At 42.0% G+C, this 26,253-nt stretch overlaps 1 protein-coding gene across 5 annotated transcripts in view; it reads left to right on the forward strand.

Moving 5' to 3' along the window:
* Positions 1-26,253, forward strand: part of LOC110527653 (receptor-type tyrosine-protein phosphatase T) — a 511,724-nt gene that overhangs the window by 282,078 nt on the left and 203,393 nt on the right. For all 5 annotated transcript variants that reach the window (XM_021609068.2, XM_036983141.1, XM_036983142.1 and 2 more), the window contains one exon: positions 1,899-2,008. In XM_021609068.2, coding sequence (XP_021464743.2) covers positions 1,899-2,008 — 110 coding nt within the window. The remainder of the gene's footprint in view (positions 1-1,898; positions 2,009-26,253) is intronic.

Here is a 26,253-nt window from a genome sequence, read left to right on the forward strand (position 1 = left end):
TGTAGTATTGAAGATAATACAGTATGTACGTACATATGAAATAGGTGATGCCTATATGTAAGCACAATTTAAATTTGACCAAGATACCGTAGAATAGTGTGGAGTGCAGTTCATACATACAGTATGAGATAAGTAATGCTATATTTGGAACATTATTAAAGTGGCTAGTGATCCATTTCTAAAAGTGGCCAGTGACTCCTAATCTATGTCTGTAAGCAGCCGCCTCTGATTTGCTAATGATGGCTGTTTAGCAGCTTGATGGCCTTGAGCTATTAGCTGTTTTTCAGTCTCTCGGTCCCAGCTTTGATGGACATGTACTGACCTCGCCTTTTGGATGATAGTGGGGTGAACAGGCAGTAGCTTGGATGGTTGATGTCCTTGATGATCTTTTTGGCCTTCCTATGGAATCGGTGCTGTAGGGAAGTTTGCCCCAAGTATTGCGTTGGGCAGACCGCACCACCCTCTGGATAGCTTTGCGGTTGTGGGCAGCGGTGCAGTTGCCGTACCAGGCGGTGATACAGCTTGACAGGATGCTCTCAATTGTGTTTCCTACCTTCACCACCTGGGTGCGACCCGTCAGGAAGTCCAGGGACCAATTGCACAGGGCGGGGTTCAGACCCAGGGCCTCGAGCTTAATGATGAGCTTGGTGGATACTATGGTGTTGAATGCTGAGCTATAGGCATTGAACAGCATTCTTACATAGGTATGCCTCTTGTCCAGATGGGACAGCGCAGTATGCATTGTGATGGCGATTGCATAATCTGTCGATCTATTGGAGCGTTAAGCAAATTGAAGTGGGTCTAGGGTGGCAGGTAAGGTGGAGGTGATGTGATCCTTGACTAGTCTCTCAAAACACTTCATGATGAACGAGGTGAGTGCTATGTGGCGATAGTCATTTAGTTCAGTTACCTTTGCTTTCCTAGATCAAATCAAAGTTTATTTGTCACGTGCGCTGAATACAACAGGTGTAGACCTTACAGTGAAATGCTTACGAACAGGTACAGGGACAGTGGTGGCCATCTTGAAGCATGTGGGGACAACAGACTGGGATAGGGAGAGATTTAATATATCTGTGAACACACCAGCCAGCTGGTCTGTGCATGCTCTGAGAATGCGGCTAGGAATACCATCTGGGCCGGCAGCCTTTTGAGGGTTAACACGCTATAATGTCTTAATCATGTCGGCCACGGAGAAGGAGAGCCCACAGTCCTTGATATCGGGCTGCGTTGGTGGCACTGTATTATCTTCAAATCGAGCGAAGAAGGTGTTCAGTCTGTCTGGAAGCAAGACGTCGGTGTCTGCTTTTCCTTTTATATTCAGTGATTGTCTGTAGACCCTGCCACATACGTCTCGTGTCTGAGTCGTTGAACTGGGACTCAACTTTGTCCCTATACTGACGTTTAGCCTGCTTGATTGCTTTGCAGAGGGAATAACTACACTGTTAGTATTCTTCCATATTCCCACTCTTCTTGTCCTGGTTAAATGCGGTGGTTCGCGCTTTCAATATGGCACGAATGCTCCCATCTATCCACGGTTTCTGGTTGGGGTAGGTTTTAATAGTCAATGTGGGTACAACATCTCCTGTGCACTTCCTGATAAACTCATTCACTGTATCGGTATATGTGTCGATATATTTATAATATGTACAGTTTTCATAAGTGTGATTGAGAAGGAACAAAGTGTTGATATTTGATTTTGATGATTTTGAGTGTGCCGTTGTGTGCTGTAATGTCTGAGATACAACGTTGTTGAATGGTTAAATTGTTCTCAATCAGACCGTGGTGTTGTGAAACTGTACTGCCTAATCAATGTGTGTGTGTGTTCTTTAGTGCTCAAACCTGCTTGCCTGCTTTGCTTGAACATGCCGTCACTCCTTTGTGTCTTTACATTTCTCCAGTTCCCGGCTCTGTTCCAATGGAGTCCACCCAGACCGGACCATACGAGGAGAAGATCTTCATGCAGTGGAAGGCACCTAACGAGACCAATGGTGTCATCACGCTATACGAGGTGAGTGACATCAACACAGTCACCCGTGTTATCATGGCAGCTGCTAACAGAGTTATTTTCTCACTTCCTCAGCACACAAACATTGTGACTCAACACCTGGATTCGGTCTTATGTAACAACATTTGAAAAGGTGTTTTTTTACATAGGATAAAATGAGTGACTCAGAGCTACAAAATGGTACATCAGACACTGCATTTGAGGAACAATGGGAAGTTATTCTGCTTTGAAATGTGATCAACTTGTAAACTCACTTTTGAGAAAATGGTCTTTGAATGTTTTGGTATCTAGTGAAGAGCTCTTCTTTGTCTACACCCATTCAGCATCGTTCACACCCTCTTAAGCTTTAGCCCCGCTCTCGGGGCGCACACCTGACGCTCTAGCCGATGATTTGTTTACCTCTGGATAACATGAAAACAGCCTAACCAGCTCTGTTGGCAACAATTTCAGTATTCTTTTTTGTAGACGTTTACTGATACTGGCCATATTCAATGGGTGTTGTACACACGTCATGTAGCTAACTAGCCAGCCAGCTAATGTTAGCTAGTTAAACAACAATGAACAAACTGCCAATGATGCCACAGTGCTGGGAGCTAACCAACCAGATTCAATGTCAGCTAGCTAACATGAGGCTCTAATTAGAATAGCAAACTCTGTTCTGGGTCCTGGAATACGAATAATAACGTCTAACATTAGCTAGCTAGCTAACAGTACACTTTAGCTTGAAATGAAACGCCTTTCTGTCAAAATAGAAATGTGTAATATCTGAAAATGTAACTAGCTATCTTACCTGTATAGATTATCATGTATGATGGACGCATGTCCCTGTCAGGAATGCCATGCCACGGTTGCTCCATCTCTTTAGCTATCATACTCTAACTACACTGATTTCAAAACTTGATCCTTCAGAAAGTGGACAGCAACACTTTTGGAGCTCCACTACACAATACATAAAAAAAGCCACGTTCAACAGGATTACCAACAGACTGACGAGCTGAAATAGACAGAATCCTTCGACAATTGTTCCTCCTTTAAAAGTTGCACCGTGGGACTTAAAGGTACCCAGCGTCACGGCTTCATTGCTCCAGACCACCACAAGGGGGACTTAGAGCACTCATTATGCATTTGGGTCCCAAGGTTTTTATATGACCAATCATATCGAGTGGTTCCAATGATGAATTTTGACACAAGCCACACTTGCCTTGTGGCGTTCTTCAACAAAGATGGCTGACAAAACATTACGGTGGAAACAGATGTAAGATGTTACAGTTGTTGTATCAACTTCAAGTCTGAATGGCATTAATGAAGCCTATGAATTGAGTAGAATATAATAACTTAATTGTGCCAAGGATGCAAGTCCTATTAAACATTTTACAGATCCCATATGTTTTATCTTGTTATTCTATTAGTTGCAATAATTTTGTATAGTAATTTAAACTGAACAAATTTGAAGTTTTGAATACGGTGTTGTTTTGCATATCAATTCATAAACCATGTGCCATGGAATGGGTACATCAAAAATCTCTAAACAACTATTTTGCAATTTATATGGCACAGCTGTCAGTTTGTTGGTCCTTAAATGAAATTGGTATATGTGTTTTTATTTATCACACTTGTCTTTAACTTTTCTTTAACCATGTATGTTCTTTAATACAGGGCCGACATACAAGTTCCTTACTTTTTTCCCCTTCTACTTGCCTCTTCCATTTATATGATAATGCTGCAATTAAATGGTTGTAAATTTGGGTAGAGCAGACATTTCCACATGTCTGTGTTAGCTGCATGTGTGACAACTCCACCAGTCCTATTTATGATATCATTCACTAAAATGATACATTTTTTATTCATTTATTTCTGGTGTGAAACGTGTAAATCAATCCCAGTACAACAGCAAAGGACCTTGTGAAGATGCTGGAGGAAACACGTGCAAAAGTTTCTATATCCACAGTAAAACGAGTCCTGTATTGGCATAACCTGAAAGGCCGTTCAGCAAGGAAGAAGCCACTGCTCCAAAACTGCCATTAAAAAAGACAGAATACGGTTTGCAACTGCACACGTGGACAAAGATTGTACTTTTTGGAGAAATGTCCTCTCGTCTGATGAAACAAAAATAGAACTGTTTGGCCATAATGACCATTGTTGTGTTTGAAGGAAAAAGGGGGAGGCTTTCAAGCCAAAGAACACCATCCCAACAGTGAATCACGGGGGTGGCAGCATGTTGTGGGGGTGCTTTTCTGCAGGTGGTACTGGTGCACTTCACAATATAGATGGCATCATGAGGCAGGACAATTATGTGGATATATTGAAGCAACATCTCAAGACATCAGTCAGGGAAGTAATAGCTCAGTAGCAAATGGGTCTTCCAAATGGACAATGACCCCAAGCATACTTCCAAAGTTGTGGCAAAATGGCTTAAGGACAACAAAGTCAAGGTATTGGTGTGGCCATCACAAATCCCTGACCTCAGTCCTATAGAAAATGTGTGGGCGGAACTGAAAAAGCATGTGCGAGCAAGGAGGCCTACAAACCTGACTCAGTTACATCAGCTCTGTCAGGCGGAATTGGCCAAAACTTATTGTGGGAAGCTTGTGGAAGGCCCAAAACGTTTGACCCAAGTTAAATAATTTAAAGGCAATGCTACCAAATACTAATTGAGTGTATGTAAACCTCTGACCCACTAGGAATATGATGAAAGAAATAAAAGCTTAAATAAATAATTCTCTCTACTATTATTCTGACATTTTACATTATTAAAATAAAGTGGTGATCCTAACTGACCTAAGACAGGGAATTTTTACTAGGATTAAATGTCAGGAATTGTGAAAAACTGACTTTACATGTATTTGGCTAAGGTGTATGTAAACTTACGACTTCAACTGTTTGTATTACAATTATACACTTCAACAGTGTTTACCACTCCTGCTCCTGGGACATCAATGATTACACATTATAACTATGCAATAGACTAGAAACATGGTTGATTTGTAATTCATATATACAGAAAAAAGAGCGATGCATATCTAACTCCATTCATCTGCATTAATCTGTGGACACAGGATAGTATTTCAATGAGATACTTAATTTCAACCAGTGGAGAAAGTGAAACGCTTTATTGAAGTAAGTTCATTATCCAGGTGTTATAAATGCATAAATGCATCATAATTACGATAATTGTAATATTATAAATACAAGTTCAATCTCTACTTCAATGCACATATGGTGTGCATTATGAAACAAGGAAGAAAGACGAGGTGGGGAGAGAGGTGTAGAAGACCGAAAGGGAAAGAGGTGAGTACAGTGGCAGACAGCATATGAATCATGAATTACAGTGCTACCCTAATATTCTCTCAGTTCATCACAATTGCAGTTTCTCCTAACCAGCCTTTGGCCCCCAGTTGGCCTGAAGGTTATCTTAAGAGCGGGTGAGGTGGCGATGATGGGACTAGCTTCCTCTCTCACTTCAAAACATACCTGCAGACGAGAGACAGATGGATAGAGAGAGATTATGAATAACCTTTGACTGTGTTCGAATAAAAAAAACAGTCATTATAATCATCAGGAGGTCAAATGTAAAACTGACCTTGGCTCATTAACTCTGGTACTACTACATCTCTGTTTGTATTTCAATGCAAAGCATCTCTTTGATAATACTTCCTAATAATTCATATTTAATAATACTACATCTCATATCTGATCATGCTGTGCCCTCTGTGTCAGCCAGATCAGATGGGGGAGGGGTTCACCAAAACAGCTGATATAACCTAGAGGATTTAGGGAGAAGTGGGAGAAGGGGGAGAGGGATGACGTGATGGAGAGAGACTGTTATTGTGTGTGTGTGGTCTTACTTGGTGTCCACACTAAGTGGCTAGAGAGTACTTTATGCTGAAAAACAGACATGAGGACAAACAATAGATGGTACTGTATGTGACATTTTCGACCCCTTGGTCAGCTCGCTCTCTGAAAGTGAAGAAAACAGCTTATTTTTTATAGATTAGAAAACAATAACTGAGATATGACAGTTCAATCTAAAGCAGCAGAGCTAGGTGTGAAAACCCCCCTCCTATCACAGACCAAACTTGCCCTAATTACCAAGGGGTAGCTTGCTACTCAATGTAATGGAGTAATTACTTTTCAAATAAGTTACCTTACACGTTATGTTGGCTGACAATTAGTTAGCTACGCTGTCCTTACGAACCACATAGCATATCATTACAGAAGTATGTACCGGTATGTTAGCTAGCTACCTAACGTTAGTAGTTATACATCAAATTTGACAGTATATTAACTATAGGCTCTCTAACTAGGCTATAGGCTATCTAACTACCCAACGTTAAATGACTTGATTATTATCATCATTCTTAGCTTAGCTAAATGTTATAGTTATTGTGCTTTCTCAATGGACATTCAGCTGCCTCGTAAATTTGTTCTAGCTAGCTACAGGCTGGAAATAAAACGACTCAAAATTCACCCAAGGCTGAAAAACGGCTTAAGAATGTTGGCTAAACTGGAACACTGGTGCGAGCCCATAGAAAATGAATGGAATCGAACGTTCGCAGAGCCTGTTTTGACAGGACTGATGCTCCATGAAAAACGGATCCCTTTTTATTTATCTGATCATCGGACAAAACTGAAAGAAAACAACTTGTGTAGAAAGTCAACATCCGCACCTCGATGGTGTCAACTGTGCTTAGGTCTGCGTAATGAAAAAGTAGGGAAAAAATAAAAACTCCTGACTATTTCTGGCCTAGCGATCGGTGACAAACAAGCTCAAGGTCTCAGAGCGAGTGACGTCACCGATTGAAACGCTAATAGCGGGCACCCTGCTAACTAGCTAGCCATTTCACACATTGCGAGGTATTTGGCGAAATAGACAGCCTATATTTCCCCCATAGGAAACAATGGGAAGACCACAGAGTTCCAATATTATTTTTGTTAATGTTTTAACTATAAAACAACATGAGCAGATCTCATTGCCAACAATAGCGAAGTAGGCATTGTGACGTAGAACAATAAGCTGGGAATAGAACATTCAGAAGGCGAGTGCTCAATAGAAACTGGCAGGGTGAAAAATGCACTAAAATAAGGCCGGTTATTTCAAAACAACGGCAAACAGCTGGGAAATATGGTCATATTATGGAACTGGGCTCCACGGCGGATGCAATGAACTAGTTTTTATCAGAAAAGAACATTGTTAAAAATGTAATGTGTCCAGCCTACTATTTACACGGATCTCGTCTGAGTGTACCAGAGCGCAGAATAATTACTTTACGAGCACTCAACACCCGTTGAATATGTCTGGTGTCAGTAAATGTTAGGAAAAAAACGTAATTAAATTGTTTCCAGCAGCACATTTACAGTCACCACTCTGGTTAACACGAAAACGACCTTACCAGCTCTGCTAGGGCGAGTAAAATGGTAAGAGTGGTCTCATTTGTGTCTGGAAGTAGCTAGCCAACATTAGCTTGGGTGCTCGACTGCCGTTGTAAGGTCAGAACAGTCAAATCAACCCTACTCTTCGGCCCAAATGTCCAGTGTGCCCTCCGAGAGCAAAACGGTCTGAATGTAGAAACACCTACTTCCAGACACAAATGAGACCACTCTTACCATTTTACTCAACCCTAGCAGAGCTGGTAAGGCAGTTTTCGTGTTAACCAGAGTGGTGACTGTAAATGTGCTTCTGGAAACAATTTAATCAAATTCTCTGGTAATGCCAAAAGGAATACTATCAAATGCTTCTCAAAGATGCCCCCTGGTGATAAAACTAGCAATAACTAGCACTAACAGAAGAAATGGCTGAGAATTAAATGACGTGCCACAGAAAGCTGCTGCCGCAGTATAACTTTAAAGAAGGAACCACTGTATATGGCAGACCAATCCGAACTCATCTCCCGGCATGTCCAACCCACTCATTATCTCAGCCAATCATGGATAGTGGGAAGGTTGCTGACTTTTTCTGTGGCTTAACCAACAAGGCTCGTTATTTAACAGTTGTATTCGTATTTACAGAAGACATAAAACATTGTATTGTGCACATGAAAGTTCACATGTTCGAGAAGGCATTTCTGCCCCAAAACGCATTTTGATTAAAAAAAAAAATTAAGTTCCAACGACTGTCCTATGAAGTCGTGACTTATGACATACACCTTGTTTCCTGAATCGGGTCACAAATACGCTCACAATTCTATCCTCACCCCCCACGACACTACAGGTTTTTACTCATATTTCACACTACATGTCTTACTCATATTTGCCAGCTCTCAATTCAATTAATGAATTTCACAAATTCACAACTAAGTGTAACAAGGGTATTTATAGTCCCACCTTATCTGCAGCATACCACCATGCATCCAACTGCTGGGTTACATCTGAAGCAGGGACGGTCCTGGATTGTAGACCATACTGCTGGAAGTGGTGTTGGAGGGCCAGAAGATGGCACTTGCCTCTGGTCTAAGGAGATCCCAATTCCACAGGGATGTAGGATGCCGTCCTTAGGATTGGATGTTAACACTAGAAGCACATGGCATCGAGGGAACCGCCTTTGAGCCAGTGCCGATTATTTTGGACATCAACATTCTAATAAATATATTTCATATATTTTTTTTAAATTAAACCTTTATTTAACTAGGCAAGTCAGTTAAGAACACATTCTTATTTACAATGACAGTCTAGTAACAGTGGGTTCACTGCCTTGTTCAGGGGCAGAACGACAGATTTGTGTCTTGTCAGCTCAGGGGTTTGATCTAGCAAACTTTCGGTTACTGGTCCAACACTAACCACTAGGCTACCTGCCACCCCCATATATGCTATCTCAACACATAATCATTTGGTTGTGTTTATGAAGGTCTTAAGTAGCATTAGAATATAAAATAAAATGTATTTCAAAGAACAAAATAGCATTTTAATTAGTTAATGTAACTGGGCTATACACAGTCACAGCTACCAAAGGTTTTACAGCCCCTACTCATTCAAGGGTTTTTCTTTATTTGACTGTTTTCTACATTGTAGAACAATAGTGAAGACATCAAAACTATCAAATAACACATGGACTCATGTAGTCAAATCAAATCAAAATATATTTTATATTGGAGATTCTTCAAATAGCCACCCTTTGCCTTGACAGCTTTGCACACTCTAAAATTAAAAAAGTACATTTGTTTTGAGTCAACTCTCAGCTCTCCTATTGTTAAACAGATTTCCTGATTCTCTGTGGTCAATAAAATCCATTAGGTAGGTGTGTTAACCCCGGTGTACTGGACAAATTCTCATCCAGGCCCCATTTCCATAATTTCCACCTAATCATCCCCCTTAAATTTCAAATTGACATACTGTATATCACTCCCACCTCTCCACCATGCTAGCTGATGTGTGGTGAGTGTTCTGGCACAAAGGTGGTGCTATACATTGGTGTCCATAGAGTGGAGTTTCCCTACTTACTTAAAGAGTTTTTAACGCCTAGGAGAAAAAGTATTATATAAATCCAATCAATAATTATTAATCTGGCAGTTATTAAGACTCCAAAATGTCAGACTTGTAAATATTGTGGTCTAGCCAGAGTTACTCTCTGACAGAGATGAGGGGTAGATAGTTGGTTTGAAGATTTGCATGTATTTTCCCCTGGACCACAGTGCTGTAACAGTAGCTAGGCCTTGAGAAGGTATTAAGTATATGCAGGGAAAAGCTTAGGGATCGAAGCACTATAAAGGCTTAGGTTGAGTGAAGTCATTCCTGAACCATTGTTTTGAAAGGTAGACTGAATTCACCTTGAAGTAGACTGCAGTCCATGGACAGTCCATGCGAATGAGGTATTGATCTGCCTTTACATTTTTTTCTTTATGAGATCTGAAAATTAAATTAACATAATCGGCCATGGTGGTCCTTTAAATGCATGTTTGTGTGGGTGAAGCGGCGAAGGACAAACAAAAGGCCCGTTCTACCTTTTATTCAGTGGGTCTGAATCTGGGGGCGACTTTCAATTTACAGGTAGCTTTTGTTACCGAGCCGACATCATTAATATGAAATTAGTCTCTCCCCATCTCATCCATAACAGGATTGATAGAATTTGTTAAACACATTGAGTCTGGTACAATGCTTTCCCATTTGCTGTAATTGCCTATAATTACCCCTATTGATTGGATTAAAAGCCTCCGACGGCATCATCTGGGAGATCTGAGGATCCAGAAGAGTCTTCTCTCGCTTTCAGGCCTTGGGCAAATTAGACTAGGGACAATATCCTCGAAAATGGGAGAATAGAGAAGGCAGTGAGGGGCGGGGGAGGATGTTGATAGGTGGGAGAGGGGCGGAGGGCGCAGGTGAGGAACCCTTTGGTGATGGTAAACACACTAATATGCATAGAGATGTGACACTGTTCAGAGAGGCCTTTACTGTAGCAGTCTAGTATGAACCAACAGACAGGCTTCACATGATTCCACAACGGTCACGACAACCCAAAGTTCTTAAAGGTTACTGTCACAGGCAATGGTAACTATACTATGGAAGTCCACAACGGTTGGATATTGACATTGATAAAGATGTGAAAAGTACTCAAGACTCACCGACACTGCTCCTGTAAGTCCACAGCCCTCTAATATTAACAGGTAATAAAGACTAATGAAGGGAGGTTTACAGACCTGACACTGATTGTGCCCTGATTGTGCCCGTCAGTCCCTTACTAATTGATTAATAAAACACGCGTCGCTATATCAATCTCCAGCAGTATTAGCCCCCCTCCTTCAAATCACATTTTATTTATCACATGCGCCAAATACAACAGGTTAACCAACAATGCGGTTTTAAGAAAAAAAGAGTTAAAAAAATATTTACTAAATAAATAAAAAAGAGCAACAATAAAATGACAATAACGAGGCTATATACAGGGGGTACCGGTACCGAGTCAATGTGCAGGGCTCCAGGTTAGTCGAGGTAATTGAGGTAATGGACAGTGCCTTGCGAAAGTATTCGGCCCCCTTGAACTTTGCGACCTTTTGCCACATTTCAGGCTTCAAACATAAAGATGTAAAAATGTATTTTTTTGTGAAGAATCAACAACAAGTGGGACACAATCATGAAGTGGAACAAAATTATTCAGCCCCCTTAAATTAATACTTTGTAGCGCCACCTTTTGCTGTGATTACAGCTGTAAGTCGCTTGGGGTATGTCTCTATCAGTTTTGCACATCGAGAGACTGACATATTTTCCCATTCCTCCTTGCAAAACAGCTCGAGCTCAGTGAGGTTGGATGGAGAGCATTTGTGAGCAGCAGTTTTCAGTTCTTTCCACAGATTCTCGATTGGATTCAGGTCTGGACTTTGACTTGGCCATTCTAACACCTGGATATGTTTATTTTTGAACCATTCCATTGTAGATTTTGCTTTATGTTTTGGATCATTGTCTTGTTGGAAGACAAATCTTCGTCCCAGTCTCAGGTCTTTTGCAGACTCCATCAGGTTTTCTTCCAGAATGGTCCTGTATTTGGCTCCATCCATCTTCCCATCAATTTTAACCATCTTCCCTGTCCCTGCTGAAGAAAAGCAGGCCCAAACCATGATGCTGCCACCACCATGTTTGACAGTGGGGATGGTGTGTTCAGGGTGATGAGCTGTGTTTCTTTTACGCCAAACATAACGTTTTGCATTGTTGCCAAAAAGTTCAATTTTGGTTTCATCTGACCAGAGCACCTTCTTCCACATGTTTGGTGTGTCTCCCAGGTGGCTTGTGGCAAACTTTAAACTACACTTTTTATGGATATCTTTAAGAAATGGCTTTCTTCTTGCCACTCTTCCATAAAGGCCAGATTTGTGCAATATACGACTGATTGTTGTCCTATGGACAGAGTCTCCCACCTCAGCTGTAGATCTCTGCAGTTCATTCAGAGTGATCATGGGCCTCTTGGCTGCATCTCTGATCAGTCTTTTCCTTGTATGAGCTGAAAGTTTAGAGGGACGGCCAGGTCTTGGTAGATTTGCAGTGGTCTGATACTCCTTCCATTTCAATATTATCGCTTGCACAGTGCTCCTTGGGATGTTTAAAGCTTGGGAAATCTTTTTGTATCCAAATCCGGCTTTAAACTTCTTCACAACAGTATCTCGGACCTGCCTGGTGTGTTCCTTGTTCTTCATGATGCTCTCAGCGCTTTTAACGGACCTCTGAGACTATCACAGTGCAGGTGCATTTATACGGAGACTTAATTACACACAGGTGGATTGTATTTATCATCATTAGTCATTTAGGTCAACATTGGATCATTCAGAGATCCTCACTGAACTTCTGGAGAGAGTTTGCTGCACTGAAAGTAAAGGGGCTGAATGATTTTGCACGCCAAGTTTTTCAGTTTTTGATTTGTTAAAAAAGTTTGAAATATCCAATAAATGTCGTTCCACTTCATGATTGTGTCCCACTTGTTGTTGATTCTTCACAAAAAAATACAGTTTTATATCTTTATGTTTGAAGCCTGAAATGTGGCAAAAGGTCGCAAAGTTCAAGGGGGGCGAATACTTTCGCAAGGCACTGTACATATAGGTAGGGGTAAAGTGACTATGCATGCTGTAGATAATAAACAGTGAGTAGCAGCAGTGTAAAAAAGTGTGTGTGTGTTGGGGGGGTCAATGCAAATAATCCAGGGATCATTTGATTAGCTGTTCAACAGACCCTGCTGGTCATCGATGAACATTTGAACATCTTGGCCATGTTCTGTTATAATCTGCACCCGGCATAGCCAGAAGAGGACTGGCCACTCCTCATAGCCTGGTTCCTCTCTAGGTTTCATCCTAGGTTCCGGCCTTTCTAGGAAGTTTTTCCTAGCCACCATGCTTCTACACCTGCATTGCTTGCTGTTTGGGGTTTTAGGCTGGGTTTCTGTACTGCACTTTGTGACATCAGCTTATGTAAGAAGTGCTTTCTAAATACATTTGATTGATTGAGGGGTAGATTGAGGGGGCTTGGGGGTAGAAGCTGTTAAGAAGTCTTTTGGACCTAGAGCTCCGGTACGACTTGCCGTGCGGTAGCAGAGAGAACCGTCTGTGACTAGCGTGGCTGGAGTCTTTGTGAATTTTAAGGGCCTTTCTCTGAAACTTGGATGGCAGGAAGTTTTCCCTCAGTGATTTACTGGGTCGTACGCATTACGCTCTGTAGCGCCTTACGGTCGGAGGCAGAGCAGTTGGTGATGCAACCAGTCAGCATGCTCTCGATGGTGCAACTGTAGAACTTTTTAAGGATCTGAGGACCCATGCCAAATATTTTCAGTCTCCTTTAGTCTCCTTTAGTTTTTGCTTGTCAGCAGGAATCAGGAGGAGAGAATTATGGTCAGATTTGCCAAATGGAAGGCGAGGGAGAGCTTTGCACTCATCTCTGTGTGTGGAGTAAAAGTAGTCTAGTAGTCCTCGGCCACTAGGAGCGCCGCCTCTGGATGAGCATTTTCTTGTATGCTTATGGCCTTATACAGCTCATTGAGTGCTGTCTTACTGCTAGCATCGGTTTGTCGTGTTAAATAGACAGATACGAAAAATATAGATGAAAACTCTTGCTAAATAGTGTGGTCTACAGCTTATAATGAGATAATCTACCTCTGGCGAGCAAAGCCTTGAGAATTCCTTGATATTAGATTTCTCTCACCAGCTGTTATTGACAAATAGACACAGTCCTCCAACCCTTGTCTTACCCGGAGGCAGCTGTTTCACCTTGCCGATGCATGAAAAACCCAACCAACTGATTATTATCCATGTCGTCGTTCAGCCCCGACTCGGTGAAACATAAGATATTACAGTTTTTAATGTCTCGTTGGTAGGATAGTCTTGAACGGAGATCATCCAGTTTATGCTCCAATGATTGCACGTTGGCCAATAGGACGAATGGTAGAGGCGGGTTACCAACTCGCCGACAAATTCTCACAAGGCACCCGGACCTGCGTCCCCTGTATTGGCGTATTTTCTTCATACGAATAACGGGATTTGGGCCTGGTTTGGTATGTACAGTAAATCCTTTGCGTCCGACTCCTTTGCGGCCGGAGGTGAGTAATTGCTGTTATGATATCCAGAAGCTATTTTCGGTCATAAGTGAGGGTGGCAGAAACATTATGTAGAAAATACATTACAAGCAACACGAAAAAAAAACACACAAAATAGCACAAATGGCAGCCTTAATATGGCCATAACACTGTCATAACACATATATTTAGACCTGTTGTGAAATACACTTCATGACAAAAGTATGTGGACACCTGCTCGTCAAACATCTCATTCTAAAATGATCAACATTAAGACGGACTTGGTCCCCCTTTTTCTGCAGTAACAGCCTCCACTCTTATGGGAAGGTGTTCCACTGTCCATTGGAAAATTGCTGCAGGAACTTTTTTCCATTCAGCAACAAGAGCACTAGTGAGGTCCAGCACTGATGTTGGGCTATTAGGCCTGGCTCGCAGTTGGCGATCCAGATCATCCCAAAGGTGTTCGATGGGTTTGAGGTCAGGGTTCTGTGCAGGCCAGTCAAGTTCTTCCACACCGATCTCGACAAACCATTTCTGTATGAACCTCACATAGTGCACGGGGGAATTATCATGCTGAAACAGGAAAGATGCCTTCCCCAAACTGTTGCCACAAAGTTGGAAGCACAGAATATCATTGTTTGCTGTAGAGTTAAGATTTCCCTTCACTGGAACTAAGGGGCCTAGCCAAACCATGAAAAACAGCCCCAGACCATTATTTATCCTCCACCAAACTTTACAGTTGACACTATGCATTCGGTCAGGTAGCATTCTCCTGGCGCTGCCAAATCCAGATTTGTCCACCGGACTGCCAGATGTTGAAACGTGATTCATCACTCCAGAAAATGCGTTTCCACTGCTCCAGAGTCAAATGGTGTTGAGCTTTACAGCACTCCAGCCGACTCTTGGCATTTCGCATGCTGATCTTAGGCTTGTGTGTGACTGCTCGTCCATAGAAACCAATTTCCTGAAGCTCCCGTCAAACAGTTTTTGTGCTGACGTTACTTCCAGAGGCAGTTTGGAACTCGGTATGGAGTGTTGTAACTGTCGACAGACAATTTGTATGCGTTTCAACACTCGCCAGTCCCATTCTGTGAGCTTGTGTGGCCTACCACTTCGCAGCTGAGATGTTTTTCTTCCTAGACGTTTCCACTTACAGTTGACTGGGGCAGCTCTAGCAGGGCAGACATTTGTCAAACTGACTTGTTGGAAAGGTGGCATCCTATGACGGGACCATGTTGAAAGTCAATGAGCTCTTCAGTAAGGCCATTCTACTGCAACGTTCGTCTATGGAGATTGTATGGCTGTGTGCTCCAAAAAAAATTCAGCAACAGGTGTGGCTGATTGACAAATTAACCATATACAATGTTGAGTTCAGTTTACAAACACACCGTCTGACTTTTCGCAGCAAAGAGGGATCTATTGTTAGCCAGCTAGCTGACATGCTCACTATGGTTAGTAGTCAAACAGAGACATACATGCACCATGACGAAAACCTCATTAATAAGGAACCATCAGTTCCTGTGACCTCTGTTGACTTCTAAACTACGCTAATGGTAGAACAGCAGCGTGGTGACGACAGGTTCAAGCAAAGTATGATGGCAGGGTTCAGGCTCTGAATTGCACACACAAACACACCTGCGCACATACACACACACACACAGACTCACGTGCATACACACACACACAGACACGCACAGATCAATGTGTGAGTACATAAACACGGCCCCCCACTGAGAGGACCGTCTCCGGATGTGTTCCTTTTGATCTCACACACACACAAACACACACACACACACACACACACACACACACAAAAACAGACTTCGCAATCACAGCTCCTCTCTTGTACTATCGAGTCATCAAGGGTTTTCAGAAATGAATTGCCTTCGCTGACAAAAAAGAGAAAGGGAAGATATGAAAGATGCACTGAGGGGAAACAAAGAAGACATAATAACTTTGCATTAATCAATGCCGAAGAGTCTGTTTGGGGTGGATTTTCTTCTGTAGTGTACCCCCTTACTTTTTGCCTAACATTATCTGTATGCAAATGCGGGATGTGTAAATACTTGAGCACTTGAATGCTTTGTGTAAGTCATTGATCTTTGTTCTGTTGAATTTGTAGCACACACTGTTGAAATGTTTTGATGACACTGTCCCCACTCCTCGTCAGTCTTTTGGGTGTGTGAGGGGATTTGACGAAAGCAGAAGTCGTTTTTGTGTGAATAGAACTCCTTTTCTTACCTTTGACAACCAGGGACCAAAGTTACAGCCTGTATTCAGAGGCAGAGAATGTGGTTTTGCTCTGATGCTTGAAGCCCAAAGTTGTTTTCCCATACAGATGAATAGGAGAACATACTCTCCCCTCCATATATATATTTGGACAGTGAACCAAATTTTTTACGTTTGTCTCTCTACTTCAACATATTGGATTTGGGGTCAAATGTTTCATATGATGCACCTTTTATTTGAGGGTATGTTCATAGATATCTGTTTTACCATTTAGAAACAAAAGCACTTTTTTAATGTAGTCCCCCCCATGTAAAGGGCAAATTCACTTATAGGGTATTCAAGTATAAAAGTAAGTTTAGTATTTAGTCCCATATTCCTTGGTTGCAGTGACTACATCAAGCTTATTACTCTACAAACTCGTTGGATGCATTTGCAGTTTATTTTGGTTGTGTTTTGGGTTAGGTTTTACCCAACAGTAACTGAATGGTGAATGCTAACTGGAGTAATTTATAAGTGGATAATATGTCTCTGAACACTTTAAATAATTAATTAATTATCCTAAATGAATAATGATGAGTGAGAAAGTTAGAGGCTACAACAAAACTTGCTAACTTCTCAACATTACCATTAACAGGGGAAGTTTTTTTGGGGGGGGGGTATGATCATTGTGCCTCTGTAACCTTCTCATTCATCATTAATTCATTGATTCATGATTATCAATAATCATGGAAGCATCCACATGAATGTACTGTAGAAGTGTTCAGAAACATTTTGTATTCTTACTTACAATACAAGTGACTCCAAAGTGGCACAACACATTATTCACCATTCAATTCCTATTGTGCAAAACATGATCCAAAACACAACTTAAAAATGCTAACCTCTCCTGTTATTGATATTGGTGTTAGCATGTTTAGTTGTAGCCTCTAACTTTCTCACTAATCATAATTCATTATTCATTTAGGATATTTCTTAGTCATTGCATTGTCAGTATTATTTTAGAAATGTTCAGAAACATCTTATCTACTCACTTAGAAAGAAAATTACTCCAGTCATTATTCACCATTCAGTTCCTATTGGGTAAAACATAATCTAAAACACAACCAAAATAAACTGCAAATGCATCCAACAAGTTGATAAAGTCAAACACTTGATGTAATCCACTTTTGAGCACTTTAATACAATATAAGTGAATTTGTCCAAATACTTGTTTCTTCAAACACATAAAATGCTTTAATTCCTAAACAGTGTAACAGATATGTGTGAAATATGCTAAAATAAAAGCTGAAATTATGTACTGCCGCCTAATTTGAAACATTCTATCTGAAATCTAAAATGCTGGAGTATAAAAACAAATTTAAAATGTTAGCTTCACTATCAAATACATATGGAGGTGAGTGTACCTTTCTATTTCCATGAAAACATACATGAAATGAGTTGCAAAATTAATAGGAAATATAGTCAAGAAATTCACAAGGTTATAAATAATGATTTTTAATTTAAATAATAATTGTGTCCTTCAAACTTTGCTTTCGTCAAATAATCTTCCATTTGCAGCATTTACAGCCTTGCAGACCTTTGGCATTCTATTAGTTAATTTGTTGAGGTAATTTCACCCCATGCTTCCTGAAGCACCTCCCACAAGTTGGATTGGCTTGATGGCACTTCTTACGTACGGTCAAGCACAACAGGTCAAGCTACGGTCAAGCACAACAGGTCAATAGGGTTGAGATCCGGTCACTGTGCTAGCCACTCCATTATAGACAGACTACCAGCTGACTGCTTCTTCCCTAAATAGTTATTGCATAGTTTGGAGCTGTGGTTTGGGTCATTGTCCCGTTGTAGGAGGAAATTGGCTCCAATTAAGCACTGTCCACAGGCTATGGCATGGAGTTGCAAAATGGAGTGATAACCTTCCTTCTTCAAGATTCCATTTACCCTGTACATAGCTCCCACTTTACCACCACCAAAGCACCTCCAGACCATCACATTGCCTCCACCATGACAGATGGCGTCAAGCACTCCTCTAGCATCTTTTCATTTTTTCTGTGTCTCACAAATGTTCTTCTTTGGGATCCGAACTGCTTAAATTTAGATTTGTCTGTCCATAACACTTTTTTCCAATCTTCCTCTGTCCAGTGTCTGTGTTCTTTTGCCCATATAATATTTTATTGTTATTGGCCAGTCTGAGATATGGCTTTTTCTTTGCAACTCTGCCTAGAAGGCCAGCATCCCGAAGTCGCCTCTTCACTTTTGATCTTGAGAATGGTGTTTTGCAGGTACTATTTAATGAAGCTGCCAGTTCAGGATTTGTGAGGCATCTGTTTCTCAAACTAGACACTCTAATGTACTTGTCTTCTCGCTCAGTTGTGCACCGGGGCCTCCTACTCCTCTTTCTATTCTGGTTAGAGCCTGTTTGCGCTGTTCTGTGAAGGGAGTAGTACACAGCATTGTACGAGATCTTCAGTTTCTTGGCAATTTATCACATGGAATGGCCTTCATTTCTCTGAACAAGAATACATTGAAGAGTTTCAGAAGAAAGTTATTTGTTTCTGGACATTTTGAGCCTGTAATCGAACCCACAAATGCTGATGCTCCAGATACTACTTTAATCAGCACAACAGTTTTCAGCTGTGCTAACATAATTGCAAAATAGTTTTCTAATGATTAATTAGCCTTTTAAAATGATAAACTTGGATTAGCTAACACAACGTGCAATTGGAACAAAGGAGTGATGGTTAATGGTTTCCATTAAAAAAATCAGCCGTTTCCAGCTACAATAGTCATTTACAACATTAACAATATCTGCAATGTAATTTTGATCAATTTTGATCAATTTCATGTAATTTTAATGGACAAAAAAGTTGCTTTTCTTTCAAAAACAAGGACATTTCTATGTGACCCCAAACTTTTGAATGGTAGTGTATATTGGTGAAAAGTACATTTTTAGAACAGTACTGTAAATTTACCCCTGGCAAGCCTGTATCAGGGTTATTCAAATCTGAGCCTGGAGTTCCGGAGTACTGCTGGTTTTCTGTTCTATTTGGTAATGAATTGCACCCACCTTGTGTCCATGGTCTAAATCATTCCCTTGATAGAGGGGTAGAATGAAAATCACCAGTGGAAATGGCTTCAATGTCCAGATTAGAATTTGTCTGGTCTATGTGGTCTTAAAAAAAAAAGAAAATGGCACCGACAGAGAGGGCTGCCTCGCTTGTAATTCTTAGGAAACATTGCATTATTTCGTTTTTTTTCTGTATTATTTCATACATCGTTAGCCCAGAAAATATGTTATTACATACAGCCAGGAAGAACTATTGAATATCAGAGCGGCGGCAACTCACCGAGACTACCAGCATTACGACCAGGAATATTACTTTCTCGAAGCGGATCCTTTGTACGCACCACTCAGGGCAATTGAACTTATTCCAGAGGCCGACCCAAAACAACTCCGGAAAAGTAGAGGGATTCTGAGCGGTCTTCAGGTCAGACTTAGAAGGCGCACACACCAAATACCGCTTCTGAGTATATTACTCGCTAATTTTCAGTCCCTGGATAACAAAGTTGGCGAGATCAGGGCAATGGTTTCTTTCCCGAGAGACATCAGGAATTGTAACATACTCTGTTTCACGGGAACATGGCTCACTCGGGATATACCTGTCGGAGTTGGTCCAGCCATCTGGATTCTCAGTTCATCGCACCGGGAAGAAGAAGGGGTGTGTATGTTTCATGACTAACGACTCATGGTGTAATTCTAATAGCATACAGGAACTCAAGTTATTTTGTTCACCCGACCTAGAATACCTCACAATCAAATGCCGATCGTATTATCTCCCAAGATAATTATCTTCGGTTATTGTCCCAGCCGTGTATATCCCCACTAAAGCCAATACCACGACTGCCCTCAAGGAACTTCACTGGACTTGCAAACTGGAAACCATATATCCTGAGGCTGCATTTATTGTATCTGGGGACTTCAACAAAGCAAGTTTGAGGAAAAGGCTACCTAAATTCGATCAGCATATTGACTGTAGTACTCGCGCTGGAAAAACACTCAACCATTGTTATTCCAACTTCCGGCATGCATACAAGGCCCTCCCCCGCCCTCCTTTCGGCAAATCTGTCCACGACTCCATTTTGCTCCTCCCTTCCTATAGGCGGAAACTCAAACAGAATGTACCCATGCTAAGTACTATTAAACACTGGTCTTACCAATCAGAATCCATGTATCAAGATTGTTTTGATCACGTGGGCTGGGATATGGAGCTTCAGAAAATAATATTGATGTATATACTGAGATGGTTACTGAGTTTATAAAGAAGTGTATAGGAGATTTTGTACCCACTGTGACTATTAAAACCTACCCTAAGCAGCAACCGTGTATCGTTGGCAGCATTCACTCAATACTGAAAGCACAAACCACTGCATTTAACCATGGCAAGGTGACTGGGAATATGGCAGAATCCAAACAGAGTAGTCATTCCCTCCGCAAGGCAATTAAACAGGAAAAACATCAGTATAGAGACAAAGTGGAGTCGTAATTCAATGACTACAGACAATCTACAGACAATCACGGACTACAAAAGGAAAACCAGCCACAACGCGGACACCGACGTCTTGTTTCCGGACAAGCTAAACATGTTCTTTGCCTGCTTTGAGGATAACACAGTGCCACCGAGGTGGCCAGCTACCAATGATTGTGGGCTTTCCTTTTCCATGGTAAGACGTTTAAACGTGTTCACCCTCGCAAGGCTGGCAGCCCAAACGGCATCCCTAGCCGCATCCTCAGAGCATGCGCAGACCAGCTGGATGGTGTGTTTCGTACATATTCAATCTCTCCCTATCCCAGTCTGCTGTCCCCACATGCTTTCAAGATGGCCACCATTGTTCCTTTACCCAAGAATGCAAAGGAAACTGAACTAAATGACTATAGCCACGTAGCACTCACTTCTGTCATCATGAAGTGTTTTGAGAGACTAGTCAAGGATCATATCACCTCTACCTTACCTGTCACCCTAGACCCACTTCAATTTGCTTAGCGCCCCGATTGGTTCACAGACGATGAAATCGCCATCAAACTGTACACTTGCCCTATCCCATCTGGACAAGAGGAATACCTACGTAAGAATGATGTTCATTGACTATAGCTCAGCATTCAACACCATAGTACCCTCCAAACTCGTCATTAAGCTCGAGACCCTGGGTCTCGACCCCGCCCTGTGCAACTGGGTCCTGGACTTCCTGAGGGGCTGCCCCCTGGTGGTGAAGGTAGGAAACAACATCTCCACTTCGCTGATCCTGAACACTGGGGCCCCACAAGGGTGCATGCTCAGCCCCCTCCTGTACTCCCTGTTCACCCATTACTGCATGGCCATGCACGACTCCAACTCAATCATCAAGTTTGCAGACGACACAACAGTAGTAGGCTTGATTACTAACAACGACGAGACAGCCTACAGGGAGGAGGTGAGGGCTCTGGGAGTGTGGTATCCGGAAAATAACCTCTCCCTCAACATCAACAAAGTGAAGGAGATTATAGTGGACTTCAGGTAACAGCAGAGGGAGCACCCCCCTATCCACATTAACGGGACCGCAGTGGAGAAGGTGGAATGTTTTAAGTTCCTCGACTTACATATCACTGACAAATTGAAATGGTTCACCCACACAGACAGTGTGGTGAAGAAGGCGCAACAGCCCTCCAGGACACCTACAGCACCCAATGTCACAGGAAGGTCAAAAATATCATCAAGGACTACAACCACCCGAGCCACTGCTTGTTCACCCTGTTATGATCCAGAAGGCGAGGCCAGTATAGGTGCATCAAAGCTGGGACCGAGAAGCAGAAAAACAGCTTCTATCTCAAGGCCATCAAACTGTTAAATAGCCATCAATAGCACAGAGAGACTGTTGCCTACTTGAAATCATTGGCCACTTTAATAAATGGAACACTAGTCACCTTAATAATGTCACTTTAATAATGTTTACATATCTTGCATTACTCATCTCATATGTATACGTATACTGTATTCTATACTATCTACTGTATATTAGTCTATGCCGCTCTGATGTTGCTCGTCCATATATTTCTATATTCTTAATTTCATTCCTTTACATACATTTGTGTGTATTAGGTATTTGTCATGAAATTGTTAGATGTTGCTGCACTGTCGGAACGTAAGCACAAGCATTTCGTTAGCACAACCATCTCATGGACAAGTGTCATAACCAACGGATAAAACAGTTTATTGTGCATTACGAGTTCTGCCCTTCTATTCTAAGCCAACTGTGTACGTAGCAGTCGTCAAATGACAGCTCTTCTCTTGTCTCTCAATATGCAGTGCTGTACATGCAAATAAAATCAATGTGTCCAAATCCACACAGAATCTTCCTTTGTCATCTCGCATCACTTTGTGACAGTTCTCTGGCATCAATACTTTCCCTCCCTTTTCATCTTTCCCTAGCCGCACAGTACTGTAAATGTGTGCAAGCTCCCCTAGCCAATACTGTAAGGACCACTGTTACATCAAAGTCTCTTCTGTAAGAGCTGTATCCAGTTGTACCCTCACGGGATGTCGTTTGTAACATGTTAAATGCGATGTAACAGATGCTACAAAATGTAAACAGTTTGTGCCTCGTAATTAATCTGTTTCACAACAAATGGCATGCTACAAACAGCACCCCATTTGTCCCTGTTTCCCAGTGACAACGGAGAGATGGATGGACAAGCTGAGCAACTTCACACTTGCTCCACTCAATTACAGGCCTGCATTTTAACTGTTCGCTAATGGCCTGAGTGATGTGGATTTGCTACCTTGCACCGAGCTGGTAGCCATATAGCAGCTCTATCACCTGCCCCTACTTCAGCTAGTCAGCCACCCCATCTCCAATGATAACGTGCCCAGGCAGACAATGTGGTTCTGCGTGGTTGGTTAGACCATGGTGCTGGTAACACCAAGGTCGTAGGTTAAATTCCTGCAGGGATCACATACACTTCCTAAAAATGTATGCACTCACGTATTGTGAGTCACTCTGGATAAATGTGTCTTTTAAATGGTATATTTTATTATCTGTATATTATAGAGACCTATTATTTCCTCCCCACATTGTAGCCTCTCTTTCGCCAAATGCATCAGCATCATTCCCTCTTGATTTGTATCTAGTGTGACACTGAAAAGGCTTCCTATACAAGATAACTGAATGGACATGAATGGATAATGGAAGACCATTGATTGCCTTGTAGCTTTTGAAACTGTCCTCTCCTTTGTCCCCGAGGTGGAAACATTTATAGATTGATATTGCGATTGACGCCATTGTTGCTATGGCATTTTGTAGGCTTTTCATTGATTGCGGGGGTTTTGAAGCAAATATATTAATGTCCCAACAATTGAAGCGACCATCCTGTTCTTGAATGTCCTTATTTCTAATAAAAAATTAAAAATAATATTTATTTGGTTTAGCCCATTTCAATTTGTAGGGCATACTGTATTATATAGAGGTTTTATTCAGACCGAACTTGTCACTAACAAAAGTTAAAGTTGAGTAAGGAACTATGAACCAATTGAAATCTCAAACATCAAACAACAGCAGTAACGGAAACTTTCCCCGAACTCTGCCATTAAAGAAAAAGACACATTGCCCTCTGTCTTTTGCTTTTATTTATGTGTGCTGCTGTTTGGTACAGCGTCCTTATTTATTGGCATCCATCTCTCGCATCGGCGACGAGTTATTCCACAGACGTAGTCTCTCCATTATCCACAGTGCAGTGCCTCAGTGGGCTTCTGCTGTTTCATTGGGCAGTAAACTACCTCTGCTTTATTACGCCTCCCTGCTGAGTATATCAACCAACGAGAAGGAGAGCCAGAGGAATACGCATTCACACCCAAACTAAAGCAACAAAAATTTGGGGATAATATTTTACAAGTCTGAGTAAGAGTCTCCATGAATAAATATTGATTTCAGGTATTTATTATGAGCAACGCAGTCTCACTGCAGGCCTGGCGGGTATAAAATGGAAGGGTGTTGATGGCAGTAGGACTTCCTGAGTCAATGTGCTGTGTTGCTGCCTGAAATTCCACTATAAATACACTGTTCAAAAAAATAAAGGCAACACTTAAACAACACAATGTAACTCCAAGTCAATCACACTTCTGTGAAATCAAACTGTCCATTTAGGAAGCAACACTGATTGACAATACATTTCCCATGCTGTTGTGCAAATGGAATAGACAACAGGTGGAAATTATAGGCATTTAGCAAGACACCCCCAATAAAGGAGGGGTTCTGCAGGTGGGGACCACAGACCACTTCTCAGTTCCTATGCTTCCTGGCTAATGTTTTGGTCACTTTTGAATGCTGGCGGTGCTTTCACTAGTGGTAGCATGAGACAGAGTCTACAACCCACACAACTGGCTCAGGTAGTGCAGCTCATCCAGGATGGCACATCAATGCGAGATGTGACAAGAAGGTTTGCTGTGTCTGTCAGCGTAGTGTCCAGAGCATGGAGGCGCTACCAGGAGACAGGCCAGTACATCAGGAGATGTGGAGGAGGCCGTAGGAGGGCAACAACCCAGAAGCAGGACTGCTACCTCCGCCTTTGTGCAAGGAGGAGCACTACAAGAGTCCTGCAAAATGACCTCCAGCAGGCCACAAATGTGTATGTGTCTGTTCAAACGGTCAGAAACAGACTCCATGAGGGTGGTATGAGTGCCCGACGTCCAAAGGTGGGGGTTGTGCTTACAGCCCAACACTGTGCAGGACGTTTGGCATTTGTCAGAGAACACCAAAATTGGCAAATTCGCCACTGGCGCCCTGTGCTTTTCACAGATGAAAGCAGGTTCACACTGAGCACATGTGACAGACGTGACAGTCTGGAGACGCCGTGGAGAATGTTCTGCTGCCTGCAACATCCTCCAGCATGACCGGTTTGGCGGTGGGTCAGTCATGGTGTGGGGTGGTATTTCTTTGGGGGGCCGCACAGCCCTCCATGTGCTCGCCAGAGATAGCCTGACTGCCATTAGGTACCGAGATTAGATCCTCAGACCCCTTGTGAGACCATATGCTGGTGCGGTTGGCCCTGGGTTCCTCCTAATGCAAGACAATGCTAGACCTCATGTGGCTGGAGTGTGTCAGCAGTTCCTGCAAGAGGAAGGCTGATTGGACTGGCCCGCCCGTTCCCCAGACCTGAATCCAATTGAGCACATCTGGGACATCATGTCTCACTCCATCCACCAATGCCACGTTGCACCACAGACTGTACAGGAGTTGGAGGATGCTTTAGTCCAGGTCTGGGAGGAGATCCCTCAGGAGACCATCCTCCACCTCATCTGGAGCATGCCCAGGCGTTGTAGGGAGGTCATACAGGCACGTAGAGGCCACACACACTACTGAGCCTCATTTTGACTTGTTTTAATTTCCACTTTAATTTTGAGTGTGACTCCAAATCCAGACCTCCTTTGTTTGATACATTTGATTTCCATTGATAATTTTTGTGTGATTTTGTTGTCAGCACATTCAACTATGTAAAGAAAAAAGTATTTAATAAGAATATTTCATTCATTCAGATCTAGGACGTGTTATTTTAGTGATCCCTTTATTTTTTTGAGCAGTGTATATCACAAATATACATTTTTCACTGACGTTTGTATCCAATGCAAGGACTGGTGACAGCAGATAGAACCTTGATGGCAATGGGGACAGTCTATTGAAGCACAACAACAAGGAAATATTTATTGCTGCCATGCATTCAATAGTGGATGCTTGTCAACTCAAACGGATGCCTTGCGAAGATAAATGCTAAGTGTTGTGAACCAGTTAACCTAAACTTTATTGCATAAATTATAGCTAGGAAAGGAATTAGGAAACCACGTCTACAGGAAGGCTCCATTTGTTTCAGTTTCAGTTCCTTTACGACTCTTTATCGAGCTTGGAAATCCTGCAAGCCATTAGTGGCTTGATGAGGACTTATGCTAATCAGTCTAGATTAGCCAGCAGCCTTTAAAACACCCCCATGACGTCTGACAGATGCTGAAGTCTGACTCACCCT

Source organism: Oncorhynchus mykiss, chromosome 7, assembly GCF_013265735.2.
Source record: "Oncorhynchus mykiss isolate Arlee chromosome 7, USDA_OmykA_1.1, whole genome shotgun sequence".
In the NCBI taxonomy this organism is placed as follows: Eukaryota; Metazoa; Chordata; class Actinopteri; order Salmoniformes; family Salmonidae; genus Oncorhynchus; species Oncorhynchus mykiss.